General features: G+C 33.0%; 1 protein-coding gene across 12 annotated transcripts; it reads right to left on the bottom strand.

Annotated features, from left to right (window-relative positions):
* Nucleotides 1-3,277: 3,277 nt before the first annotated feature.
* Nucleotides 3,278-8,493, bottom strand: LOC114268065 (uncharacterized). Of its 12 annotated transcripts, none has more exons than XR_014333565.1 (9): nucleotides 8,307-8,493; nucleotides 8,128-8,185; nucleotides 6,894-7,086; nucleotides 6,370-6,450; nucleotides 6,141-6,192; nucleotides 5,453-5,716; nucleotides 4,981-5,047; nucleotides 4,552-4,670; nucleotides 3,278-3,665 (listed from the first exon to the last, which is right to left on the bottom strand). XR_014333565.1 is itself a non-coding variant. In XM_082875476.1 (9 exons), coding segments are annotated over exons 6-9 (462 nt in total). In that variant the 5' UTR covers nucleotides 5,451-5,716; nucleotides 6,141-6,202; nucleotides 6,370-6,450; nucleotides 6,894-7,086; nucleotides 8,128-8,185; nucleotides 8,307-8,489; the 3' UTR covers nucleotides 3,278-3,464. The 12 variants fall into 12 exon arrangements, 7 of the variants coding, with proteins under 7 accessions (XP_082731602.1, XP_082731601.1, XP_082731604.1 ...); XM_082875476.1 differs by having other exon boundaries at nucleotides 4,981-5,121; nucleotides 5,450-5,716; nucleotides 6,141-6,202; nucleotides 8,307-8,489; XM_082875475.1 differs by having other exon boundaries at nucleotides 4,981-5,121; nucleotides 5,450-5,716; nucleotides 8,307-8,488.
* Between the last annotated feature and the right edge of the window lie 4,327 nt (nucleotides 8,494-12,820).

The raw sequence follows: 12,820 nt of genomic DNA, 5'->3' as shown, positions 1-12,820 counted from the left end.
AAAAATAAAATAATTAATTTAGTTTGAAATTTATTGAGAAAATGTGTTTAAAAAATTTGGGAATTAAAAATGACACGTAAACGAAACTTCCATACAGAACCACGTCCGAATGAAGTGATTTCTTTTTCTTTTTCTTTTTTCAAATAAAATTTTCAGAAATTAGTGATACTGCATCCTTCTAATTTTACGCTTTAAGAAATGGGGGCGATGGAGCATTTCTCTTCCTGAATATTCAGGCATTGTTTGGGAAGTGAGTTTGGAGTTAAAATAGTTATAAAAAATAAAATAGATTTTTTAGTCTCAATAAGATAAAATATTATATTCAATTCATAATCATTACATTTTTTCTTTCACAAAAAAATAAAAAAAAAATCAAAAATCTTTCACAAACTAAACTTTTTAACCCTAGGCTAATAACTAAAAAGTCAACCTACTTCCCAAACCAAGCCTCACTTGTTTGGTTATTCCTACTTTTTAGATTTTTTAAATTTTTTAAATTTTTAGTAATTTCTTAATATTGTAAGAATTTTTTTTTTAATTTTTTAAATGCACCAAAACAACTCAGGAATGTCGGACTTGAAGAATCGGCCTCAATACCATTTCTTTGGAGAAATATATAACCAATACTTTTGACATTGAAGAATTATTAAGGGTGTTTTTGATAACGTTTACGTTTTTAGTTTATATTTACAAAAATTTTATAAATTGATTTTTGTTTATTTTTAGAAAAATATAAACTACAAATACGTTTGGTAATTGATAAAATGTTTAAAAAAATTTAAAAATATAAAAAAGAGTGAGAAATAGCAAGTGGTGGCAAGTGACGGTGGAAAACAGTGGTAAAAAGTGGTGACGGTGGGTGGTGGGTAGCGGGTGGGTAGTAGTGGTGGTGGTGGTGGTGGGGGGGTGGGTGGGTGGGTGACGGTGGCAGGTGGCAGGTGGTGGTGGTGGTAGTGGCAGGTAGTGGGTAGTGATGGCAAGTGGGTGGCGGATGGCGGGTACTGGTGGGTAGTGGGTGGGTGACAGTGGCGGGTGGTGGGTGGTAACGAGTGGGTGGTAGTGGCAGGTGAGTGACGGGTGGGTAGTGGGTGATGGTGGTGGTAGTGGTGGGTGGTGGTGGCGGGTGGGTAGCAGGTGGGTGGTGGTGGTGGGTGGTGGATGATGGTGGCAGGTGGGTGGTGAGTGGTGGTGGCAAGTAGGTGGCGGACGGTGGATGGTAGTGGCGGGTGGTGGGTGGATGGCAGGTGGGTGGTGGTAGTGGTGGTGGTAGTGGCGGTGGCGAGGGATGGATGGTGGTGGCGAGTGGATGGCAGGTGGGTGGTGGGTGGTGGCGGGTGGTGGTGGCAGATGGGTGGCAGGTGGTGGTGGGGGGTGGGTGGTGGTGGCAGGTGGTGGTGGGGGATGGGTGGTGGTGGCGAAAGACGGTAGTGGAAAATGGTGGCGGGTGGTAGCTAGTGTTGGGTGGTAGAAAAAAAAAAAAACTCAAAACTCAAAACAAAAACACATTTTTTGTGTTTTCATTTTTTGGCCAAATTTATAAACTGAGACCACTGATTTATAAATCAAAAATTTTACCAAACAAGTTTTTATTTGAGTTTTTAAAATTTTTGTAAATATAAACAGAAAATTGAAAACGTAAGTGTTACCAAACGGCACCTAAATGTCTTTGGGCATTGTTTGACGTCAATCAAAACATACGCAATGAATCTCATTATATAAATTACAGAAATTATTAAGGTTAAGTTTGGCATATTGTAAAAAAATTAAAAAGTCAAAAAGTTACTCAAAAAGTTAAAAAGTTAACACTATTCACTAAAAGTCAACAATTACGGTTGCACAATACCCAATCCTAATTTTTCCCTACAAATCAATTTTTACAATTTTTTATTATACATTTTTTCATAAAAAGTCAAAAAGTTAACCTAAATATCCATATTTTCTTCCTCAATTTTTTAGTCTAAAAAGACAAAAAGTGCACTTATTTAAGACACCCCAAACAACCCCTAAATATGATTTTATTTGAAAAAAGCTTCATACCCCCACTGGGGGTCGACCCCCAGTGAGGTGTCGGCCCCGGATTGGTCGAAAAAAAAAATTGTTTTTTTTTTTTTTTTTTTTAAAGTTTTCAGCCAGTGGGGGCGCGCCACGTCACTGGGGGCGCGACCCCCACTGGGTGTATGGATCACGGCTGATTTTATTTTTTACTTCATTTTCTTATACAAAGATATATGTGAATGAGTCGTATATATATTTATAAATATAGATTTCATTACTTTGTATATAGAAGTAAGAAAAAAAAGTAAAAAACAAAATTATACATAACATTGCTTATTATAATTATTATTTGTTGTCATTATTTCATTTGGTTTTTGGTTTCTTGCTATTTTCTTGATGGGTCCAATTTCTCTTCGGTCCGGGAGAGATGACTGGATCGGGACAATCGCATAACTTATTTGGATCATTCAATTAGATCATTTTTATAATTTTATATGTAGATCATTTATGAAAAAAATCAATATAATATGATAATTATAACTATATGTTTTTTTAAAAATAGACAAGTATATTTTGAAATAAATTGTTGATTTTTTTTTTGAAAGCAAATTTAATAAAATCTTGTAGCTACAATTAACAAATCAAATTGTTTTTTTTAATTTTTATTTTTTATGAATAATCTACTCACAGCACTACAAAAAAAATTGTTTTTTGCGACGGTAAAACGCCGTCGCAAATACCCAATTGCCGTCTCAAAAGGTTTTTGCAACGGTAAAATGACTTTTTGCGACGGCAAGTGCGGGTCGCAACAAAAGGGGTTGCAAAAGGGTTTTAGCGACGGCAAGTGCCGTCGCCTTTGCTTTTGCGACGGCAAATTTCTGTCGCCAATAATAGATGAAAATCTGAATTTTTTTGCGACAGCACCGTATTGCCGTCGCTAAAAGGGTTTTTGCGACGGCAAAAATACCGTCGCTAAAAGTGTATTTGAGGCAGCAACCTAAACCATTTCTAATGACTATTGTCGACGGCTAAGATACTGTCGCTAAAGGCCTTATTTTTCAATAATATTCCCTATCTTTTGCGACAGTAGAGGTGCCGTCGCAAAAAGCCTATTTCAAATTTCTTTTTGAGACAGGATGTTCTGCCGTCTAAAAAAAAATTAAAAAACAAAAAAAAAACCTGTAATAAAATTATTAAAAATATAAAAATGACTTATATTAAATGAAAAATAACTATAAAAAAAACCAATAATTATATAACAATTAAAAAGTCCAATATATAAATAAAAATTCATCTATAATTAAAAAACAAGTTATATTCTAACATTAACAATTCCATCTTCTAGTTAAATGTAAAATACCACTGAAACACTACAACATAAAAACAAAGCCAAGGGCAAAAAAAAAAAAAAAAAATGTACATAAGATGGTCACTAGTTACATTAATACTAGAATTGCTTTAATTACATATCATATAAGATTAACCCAATCCATGCCATGATTGTAATTGTTTTCTGGCACATAAAAAATATTTCCAAACCCTTCCATCCCAAACTCCCCTAGAAAAGGTGGATCCATGGCTTCCATGGAGAACAATGAAGTCGGGCTGTTGCTTGAAACACCATCGCATCTCTCCAGTAGCCTCTGTATCTCCTTCTCTGCCTCGGAAAGCTGTTGAGGTTGAAGAAGATACAACAAAAGAGCCAACTCAGTATCTAAAAAATATACTTGAATTTAAAATTCAAGGCTTCAACCTAACAGACATGTAGCTCTATAAATTTTGAGTTGAAAGAACAAATAAAAGGATTGAAGAATTACTCCAAGAGAACAAAACTCTATAGGAAAAATTGAAAAATATTCATCAAATGATAGTAAATCAGAATAGGAAACAAAATTAAATTAGACTTCCTTTTTGAAAATTGCAAACTAAGGGTTGACGAAAATTCACAATTTTACGGCACTCTAGAAAGATATTTAGTACATTAATGATTATTGTATGAGATGATGATCAAGAATACTCATAGCCATAGTCTATATATATATGCTTTTCTGCAAGTTGTGAAACAGAGTAATTATATTTGATTTAGTGATATGGTGACAACAAAGAGTAAAACGTCAGGCCTAAAGGATTGTCATCATTTGAGCAACATTTCTTCACCTATTAGTGAGGACTGGGGAGTTTAAAACTAAACCAATGAAGATGTTTACCTTAAGACGGACGATGAATTAAAAAATGTAGAGAGGGATTTTAATAAACTTAAACTTCAACATAGGTGATCTTGGGCGAAAGAGATCAACTATTTGAGATGGTAAAGAATTGATAAAAAAAATTCTTTGATAAATCAATTATACATTTAAAAAAAAAAAAAAGAACATAATTGAACAGACATCTGCCAAATGCATTTTTTCTTCTAAAGAAGGCCACACTAAGCTCGCACAGTGCTGTATGTCAAAGACACAAGCACAAGCTCAAGCTCAGCCTATTGGATACATACAACTGCCACATTACCAGAAAATAAGTGTGCTAATAACATGATGAAAAAAGAACAAGAGGTACCTTAAATATGTACATTGATTGAATGATCATCGGCCTCTTGTAGTCTAAGGATAAGAGTAAGCTTGATAGTCTCTCCGAGCAAGAGAATTCTTTGAAGACTGGATCAATCTCATGCAGCGCTACACAAAACATACAATATGAGTGGCAATACAATGTATTCACCCAAAAAGAGTGGCAATATAATGCCAACCAAAAAGGCATAACAAATGTCAGTGTACCATCCACTCATATCCTCTTTTCGATCATTTGGATTGTCATAGCAATTCATTTACTAACTTTATTAGAATCCAAATAAGATTATTGAAATTTAAAGATATAAATGAAAACATTCAAAGTAATTATAGAATTTAAGGGGATGACAGAGATGATATGAATTCTCCACATACATACATCCAAGAAGGAAGAAGAAGAATAGTATTCCCCACATACCATGTCCAACTTTGTTAATTGAGAGTTGCTTTGGTTGCTTTACGTTACCATCTTCATCAAATGCTTTCTGTGTCCAACAATACCAAATGTCAACATGGCCATGTAGCCAACATTCTACAAGGGCTACAACTAAAAAAGTCACTGAAATTAAAAAAAATAAAATTTTAAATGGAAAAAAGGTGGGGGGGAAATTAAAATACTGCTTGATTAGAATTCTAGAAGTGAACCTGTTTCACAGCACAGCAGCAATCAAAGCATTTTTAACTCTTTAAAAAGAGTACAATAGAAATACTATCTACACCGTATCTAAAAGTTAAAACAAACAATGATTTTTATCTAGCTAATAGATTAAAAGAATCAAATCAAACGTAGAACCATGATCTCATAAAAATAAAATTAAAAAATTAAAACAAAACAAAAAAAATATTATAAAAAAAAAAAAAAACTAAGCCATCTTTCATAGTACTACTACCTATAGAAACATGACTGCAAAGCCCATATCCATTTGCCTTGCACCTGGTGGAGGCATTGTCTGCCTTGCACCTGGTGGAGGCATCTCCATTTGCTCAACAATCCTTCGAATCTGGGGCTCAAAGCCCATATCCAACATTCGATCAGCCTCATCCAAAGCCAAATACTTGATCATCCGAAGAGAAACTCTTGCCCTCTCTATCATATCTACTAAGCGCCCCGGTGTGGCAACTAATATGTCCACACCCCTTTCCAGATTACGGAGCTGCATAAGCACAGGTTTGCCCATTTACCCACAAAAACAGAAACAAAAAAAGTTAAGTGCATGGAATGTGTTGGACACAAGTAAAAAAATCAAAGAAATCATTGATATTTCACATTTCACAACCCTCAATCTGGTCTTCTACATATTAGAATTCTTGCAACACTCCAACTTCAATTGCACAAGAAAGAAATCCAAAACGTCAAATCCAAGGGAAGGAAATACAAATTAGCACTATAAACTAGTCAAAGAAATCATGTATGCATGAGCAAAACTTCTGATTTTGTATAAAGAAATTAACGTTGATTGAAGGAAATGAACTTACTAGGCAGACACAGTTTAAGTGAATAGATTTACTATGATTTTTGATAACTTTCTACTCTCTTTTCAGAGTGTGACACAGGAATAAACAATGGGGAAAACTTACAGGACTCTTTCATAGTAAGATTCAATAGTAGGTCTCCAAGATGGAAAAACTTCTGGAATTTCCTAGCCAGACAACACCAGAAATAATGTTTTCACCTTAGGAATCATGTACCCATTGTACAAAATGTATGCTAAATGACAGATCACAAATGCAGGAGAAATGAAATTTTTATATGAGGACACATTAAGAGAACATAAACAAATGACAGCACACGAAATTATTAAAATACCTTCTGAAGGCCATTGATTCAGATTACTATGACTTGAAATGCTTTCCAGGGGACCAATATAGAAACTTTCTTTTGAGTCACCTGTACTCCAATCAGTAGAAGACAGTCAACCCCAAGTTCTTTTCTCCATTACACCAATGAAATATGTATTAATGAGAAAAGAACCGATTAGAGTTTCTCCATCTAATATCAATCATACCATCAATCAATAAGTTTCAACCCTGGCTTTAAATTCATGAATTGGAAAAAAGTATCTTTAAGACCACATCCTGTTTAGACTGAATCACAAAATCTTTGTAAAATCATTGCCAAACTTGCTATTATTTGTCAATTTATGCTTCCACCAAAATTTGAGAGCATTCATTCAAATTTTCAGCATATTCAATCTCGATACCATACAGATACACTTTTCTGAATTTTTTTTTTTATAATTTGAAAATTTCAACTTACATCGGCACATTTCCCACTTTATATACAATTTGAAAGCATCACAAAATTTGTTAAAAGTGAGAGAACAGTAAAACCTTTAGAACTTGAAGAAGGGTTGAGATTCTCGGCATACAGTGGCGTATAACCTCTATTTTCTTTGTGAAGCAATTTCATCTTCTCTTTAGGGGGGAGTGAGAAGAATCTTTTGCTCTCATCAAACACTTGCTTAAGCAGTTCTTGCTCTACCCCATAGTTTATGACGTAAAAGAAACCACATTCTATGCATGCCTACACCACACATCCGAATACTAATGAATTTGGGAACATGATGAGTCATTCTAAAAAACAAATCAAATTAATATCATCATTGTGACAGCTTCATACACATTACTGGCCCATTTCTAACAGTTTATAAGCTTTCTAGTTAATTGGCTTACCTTAACAATTAACAACCATATGCTTATCACAAAGAATTCTTTAGGCTGTGTTTGTGGAGAAAAAATAAAAAAGGAAAGAAAATGTAGAGGGAAAAAATAAAATAAAAAAAGAAGCTTAATTCAAATTTCCCTTCCCTTTTCTTTTCCCCATGTTACAAAATAAGTTGTTTGGATAACCCAAGAAATTTAATAATATCACTGCACCATTCATAGCTTTTAACATCATAAACTGACATTGCATAATTAATGAGTTTATCTATTCTATTATATAATGCGAGCGCCCAAGTTGGCGTGAACACTGTCGCCCATTTTACCATTCCCAAACTGCCCTTATACAATTACCTCAGTTTATTTTCAATACACACCATCTAGTTAAGCAAATGACTTCCCAAATGACACTATATCACTTGTCCACTATAACACTGCTGCTTTTCTAAGCTGAAATATAACTAAGTATGTACACATTCAAGTCCAATGGGATGTCCAAACACGCCCTAAATGCACAAACATGTAACTTGATTTTAATTTCTGGGTACTTTTGTCTTGATTTGCATATATAATATACCAAATCTGAAAAAAAAAATTAAATTAATTAAAAACAAAAACACACAGATTCATATTTCAGATTCAGATTTAGATTTCAGAATTAATAAAATTAACATACAGATTTCAGATTTCACAACTAAGATCAACATTACACAGTGTGAGACACAACTAAGATCAGATTTCAGATTACACAGTGTGATCAACTAAGATCAACATTTCAGATTCAGATTAACATACAGACATTACAGACATCACAGAATGAGGGAGACATTACACACACAGATTCGATCGGTGCAGTGTAGAGATGAGAGATCAGGGAGAGAGAGAGAGAGAGAGAGAGACTTACCTGTGAGACAATGTGAGTCTATCGGGGCGAGAGAGAGAGAGACAGAGATGAGACTGATCTGATGAGATGAGAGAGTGAGGGAGACAGATTAGATCAGAGATATATCTGATATATATATATATATATATAACAACCATCGGGCAGAGAGAGAGAGACAGAGATTGAGAGAAAGAATTTACCTGTGAGTAGATCGGCGGTGCGATTATCGGTGCGAATCGATGAGATGAACAACAAGAGAGTGAGAGAGTGATCGGTGCAGAGATGAACGAGAGGCGACTGAGAGAGTGATGTAAGGGAGACGATTAGATTTAGGGTTTTTTTGGTTCTAAGAATTGGGGGGGTTTTTTTTGGTTCTAAAGAATTGGGGATTTTGGGGGGAGCGGGAATGGAAAAAATGGGTTTTTTTAAAATATTTTTAAAAAAATATTATTTAAAAAATATTATTTAAATAATAAAAATATTATTTTCATTTTTTTATTTTGTAATAGAAAAAAAAAAATTTAAAAAATTTATCATAAATGAATATTTAAATAATATAAATAAATAAATAATAATTTTTATTTTCTTTTCGTTATTAAAGTTGAAAATTTATTTGTTTCATATATATTTTAATGAAAAATATTTTTCACTAAAATAAAAATGAGGGGGGGATGAGAAAAAAAAATTAAAAAAAAAATTTCATCATAAATGAATATTTAAATAATAAAAATAAATAAATAATAATTTTCATTTTTTTTCGTTATTAAGGTTGAAAATTTATTTGTTTCATATATATTTTAATGAAAAATATTTTCCACTAAAATAAAAATTAATTTTCTGTAGTCAATGAAAAATATTTTTTTGCGGCCTATTTTTTTTTATTACTAAAAATCATGAACTAATTTTTTATGGTAGAGGAAAAAGAACGGCAGCAGTAGTGAAGGTGGTGGACAAGAGATGATGGTGATGGTGATGGCGAAAGAGATTAGTGGTGAAGTTGTGGTAGTGGTAGTGTAAATGGAGTGGCAGGGGTGAAAGAGAGGTAATGGTAGTAGTAATGGCAGTAGTGGCAGTGGTGGTAGTGGAGTGGTGGCAATAGTAGTAGTAATGGTAGTCGTAGAGGTGAAATGGCGACAGTAGAAGTAATGGTGGTAGTGGAATGGCGTTTTGCAGTAGTGGTGAAGGTCGTAAAAAAGATGGGTGGTGAGAGAGAGAGAGAGAGATGAGTGAGAGACAGATAGAGAAGAGAAAGAGATAGACAGAGACAGAGTGATGAGCGAGAGAGAGAGAAAAAGTGGTCGCTAAAAATGCATTTTCTTGTAGTGGAAAGCTCAGTAAATAGAGAAGAGATGAGGGAGAGAATGAGCAATGTGAACACAATGGGGGAGAGAGACAAACAGACACATAGAGAGAAAGAGAGAGAGAGAGACAAAAGTGAGAGACAAACAAACAGACACAGAGAGAGAAAGAAAGAGAGAAGAGTGATAAGTGAGAGAGAGATAAAGAGAGAAAGAGATATAGAGAGAGAGAGACAGATAGAGAAATAGATAGAGAGAGACATATAGAAAAATAGAGAGAAACAAGAGATGGGAGAGACATATAGAAAGAGAGCGTAAAGAGATGAACGATAGAGAGAATAACAAAATAGAGAGATAGAGAGAAAAGAGATGAGCGAGAGAGACAGAGAGAGAGAAAAGAGAGATGAGCGAGAAAGACAGAGAGAGAAAAGAGATGAGAGAGATAGAGAGAAGAGAGATGAGCGAGAGAGAGACATAGAAAGAAGACCAATGAGAGAGATAGAGAGAAGAAAGATGAACGAAAGACACACAGACAGACAGACAAACAGATAGATAGACAAACAAACAGAGAAAGAAGAGTGGTGAGTGAAAGAGAGAAAGAGAAGAGTGGTGGTAGTTGAATGTCATTTGCAATAGTGGTAAATGTGGTAGAGAAGATGGGTGGTGAGAAAGAGAGATGAGTAAGAGACGAATAGAGAAAAGAGATAGAGAGACAGAGTGATGAGCGAGAAAGAGACAAAGTGGTCGCTAAAAGTGCATTTTCTTGTAGTGGATCGATAAATCGATAGGGAGCTCAATAAATAAAGAAGACAGATAATTCAAAACTCTGTTTAAAACTTAATTCAAATCAATTTTTTAAATATTTTAAATATTTAAAAAATATTTTAATTTTGGAAGAGACAGATAAAGAAGAGAGATAGAGTGATGAGCGAGAGAGAGAGAGATAGACAAAGTGGTTGCCAAAAGTGTATTTTCTTATAGTGGATCGATAAATCGAGAAGGAGATCGATAAATAGAGAAGATGTGAATAAGAGAGTAAGCAAGGCGAACATAGTGAAGGAGAAATAGACAAATGGACAAGTAGACACAGAGAGAGAAAGAAGAGTGATGAGTGAGAAAGAGACAAGGAGAGAGAGATAGACAGAAAAAGAGATAGAGAGAGAAAGAGAGAGAGATGGAAAGATAGAAAAAGAGAGAGAAACAAGAGATGAGCGAGAGATAGACAAAAAAATAAAGAAATAAAACGAAAAGAGATGAGTGAGAGAGAGACACAGAAAAAGAGAGAGACAGAAAGAGAAGAGAAATGAGCAAGAGAGATAGAGAGAGATAGAAAGATAAGAGAGAGAGAGAGAGAGAAAAAAAATGAAAGAGATAGAGATTAGAGAGATGAGCGAGAGAGATAGAGAGAAGAGAGATATGCGAGAGACACAGAGAGAAAATGAGAGAGAGAGAAACAGGCAGACATAGAAAGAAAGAGAGATAGAGATAGAGAGAAATGAATAAAAAGAGATAAAGAGAAGAGAGAGAGATAGAGACAGAGAGACAGGAAGATGAAAAAATAAATGAAAAGAGAAATGTTATATCAAAAGAGTAAGACGACATTATTTTTTTAAATTCTTTTTGCAACAGAAAAATACCGTTGAATTTATTCAAACCATTTTGTGACTGTATATATATGAAGCTATCTCAAAACCGCAACACTATGCTAGGTTAGAGTTTTCCAAAAACTCTTTTGAGAAAATTATACTTTCTTGTTTTCCGTGTTATATTGTTTTTACTGATTTTTTTAATATTTTAAGTATTTTTTAAAATTTTTAGACATACCTAACATAAATACATCTAAAAATTTTAAAAATTGTAAAAAAAATCTTTTAAAAATTCACTAAATACCAAAAATATAAAAAAATACAATAATTCAATACATTTTTTTTTGTATTTTTATGTATTTATTAATTTTTAAAAATATTTTTTCATAAATTTTTTATTTTTTAGATACATCTAAGTAAGGTACATCTAAAAAAAAAATATTTAAATTTAAAAAATATTCACTAAAAAAAAAAAACACGAAAGTCACTTTTTGTGACGGTAGAAAATGTTGTCTCAAAAAAGCAGAGTATTTACGACGGCACCATTTGCCGTCTCAAAAAAGCAGAGCATTTGCGACGGCATTATTTGCCGTCTCAAAAAATAAGAGTATTTGCGACGGTATTTTCTGCCGTCACAAATACTCTCATTTTTTGAGACGACATTTTCTGCCGTCGCAAAAAGTGACTTTTTGAGACGGCAAGTGTGCCGTCGCAAATAGTTCTGTCTCATATTGTAGTGCAGGGTTCTAAAAAATAGACCAAATTATTAATCTAGGCCCGTGATGGGTTCACAAGAAGCCAACATCACATTTCAGTTTTCCCTTGGAGAGAAACTAGACCCTTTCTCAATATGTATATACATATTTTTAATATTTATTTTGTTATCTATTTACCTTATATTACAGAAATAGTTATCTATATATATACATATTTTTAATAATTTATTTTGTTATCTATTTATGTTATATTACAGAAACAATTATCTATTTATATCACATGTCCATGCACAAAATATAAATATCACTTCTCCACACACAATTTCACCCTAACCCAATTATCATTAATCGGATAACAATCCCCCTTTATTTTCATTAAATGTATTTTTAATGTTATACAAAAAAAAAAAAAAATTATACATAATGATGTGACTCATTATGAACCATTCACTTCAAAATAAAATATCATTGAAGATGTATTTTTTTACAATAATAGCATTGTTACATTATTCTTGTCAAATGTTTTGTATGAATTTTATATGTGAATAGAATTTTTCCTTTCATTATTTTGCATATTAATTTGTAAAATATAATTTCAAATAACATCATACATTCAATTAATTTGTGAGTTTTGTGTCATGATTTAAATAAATAAAAAAATTGTTTCAAATTATAAAAAATTAAGAATGTATATTCATTGTATATATATATATATATATTATTTTGTATTAACCCACTCAAGCTATTAGATTAATACTGTATTTGGTTGGGAGATTTATGGAGAGATTTGGAAAGGAAAATAAAAAAGGTAGGTAAAATGTGAATAAAACATGTCTATATTTTACCTAGTTTTACATACCTTTTTTTCCTTTCCCTTTCCAAATCCCTCCGCAAATCCTCCAACCAATATCAAAATAATTAACTAATCCATCGATGTTTTGATGAATAAACTGGCAACAGGTTGAAAAATTCTTAATTTACCCAAAATTTTAGAAATGGGTAGACCACATATGATCACTACGTTTAGTATATTAATTTTGTATCAAAAAAATTCTGCTATGTGTAGGAATTTTCTATATTCTGTTGGTATATTCCCAACTATTTATTCCTTATC

The sequence above is a fragment of the Camellia sinensis genome, chromosome 6 (genome assembly GCF_055761805.1).
Source record: "Camellia sinensis isolate YWXY chromosome 6, ASM5576180v1, whole genome shotgun sequence".
NCBI classification, from domain to species: domain Eukaryota; kingdom Viridiplantae; phylum Streptophyta; class Magnoliopsida; order Ericales; family Theaceae; genus Camellia; species Camellia sinensis.
This window is presented reverse-complemented; position numbering and strand designations above follow the sequence as displayed.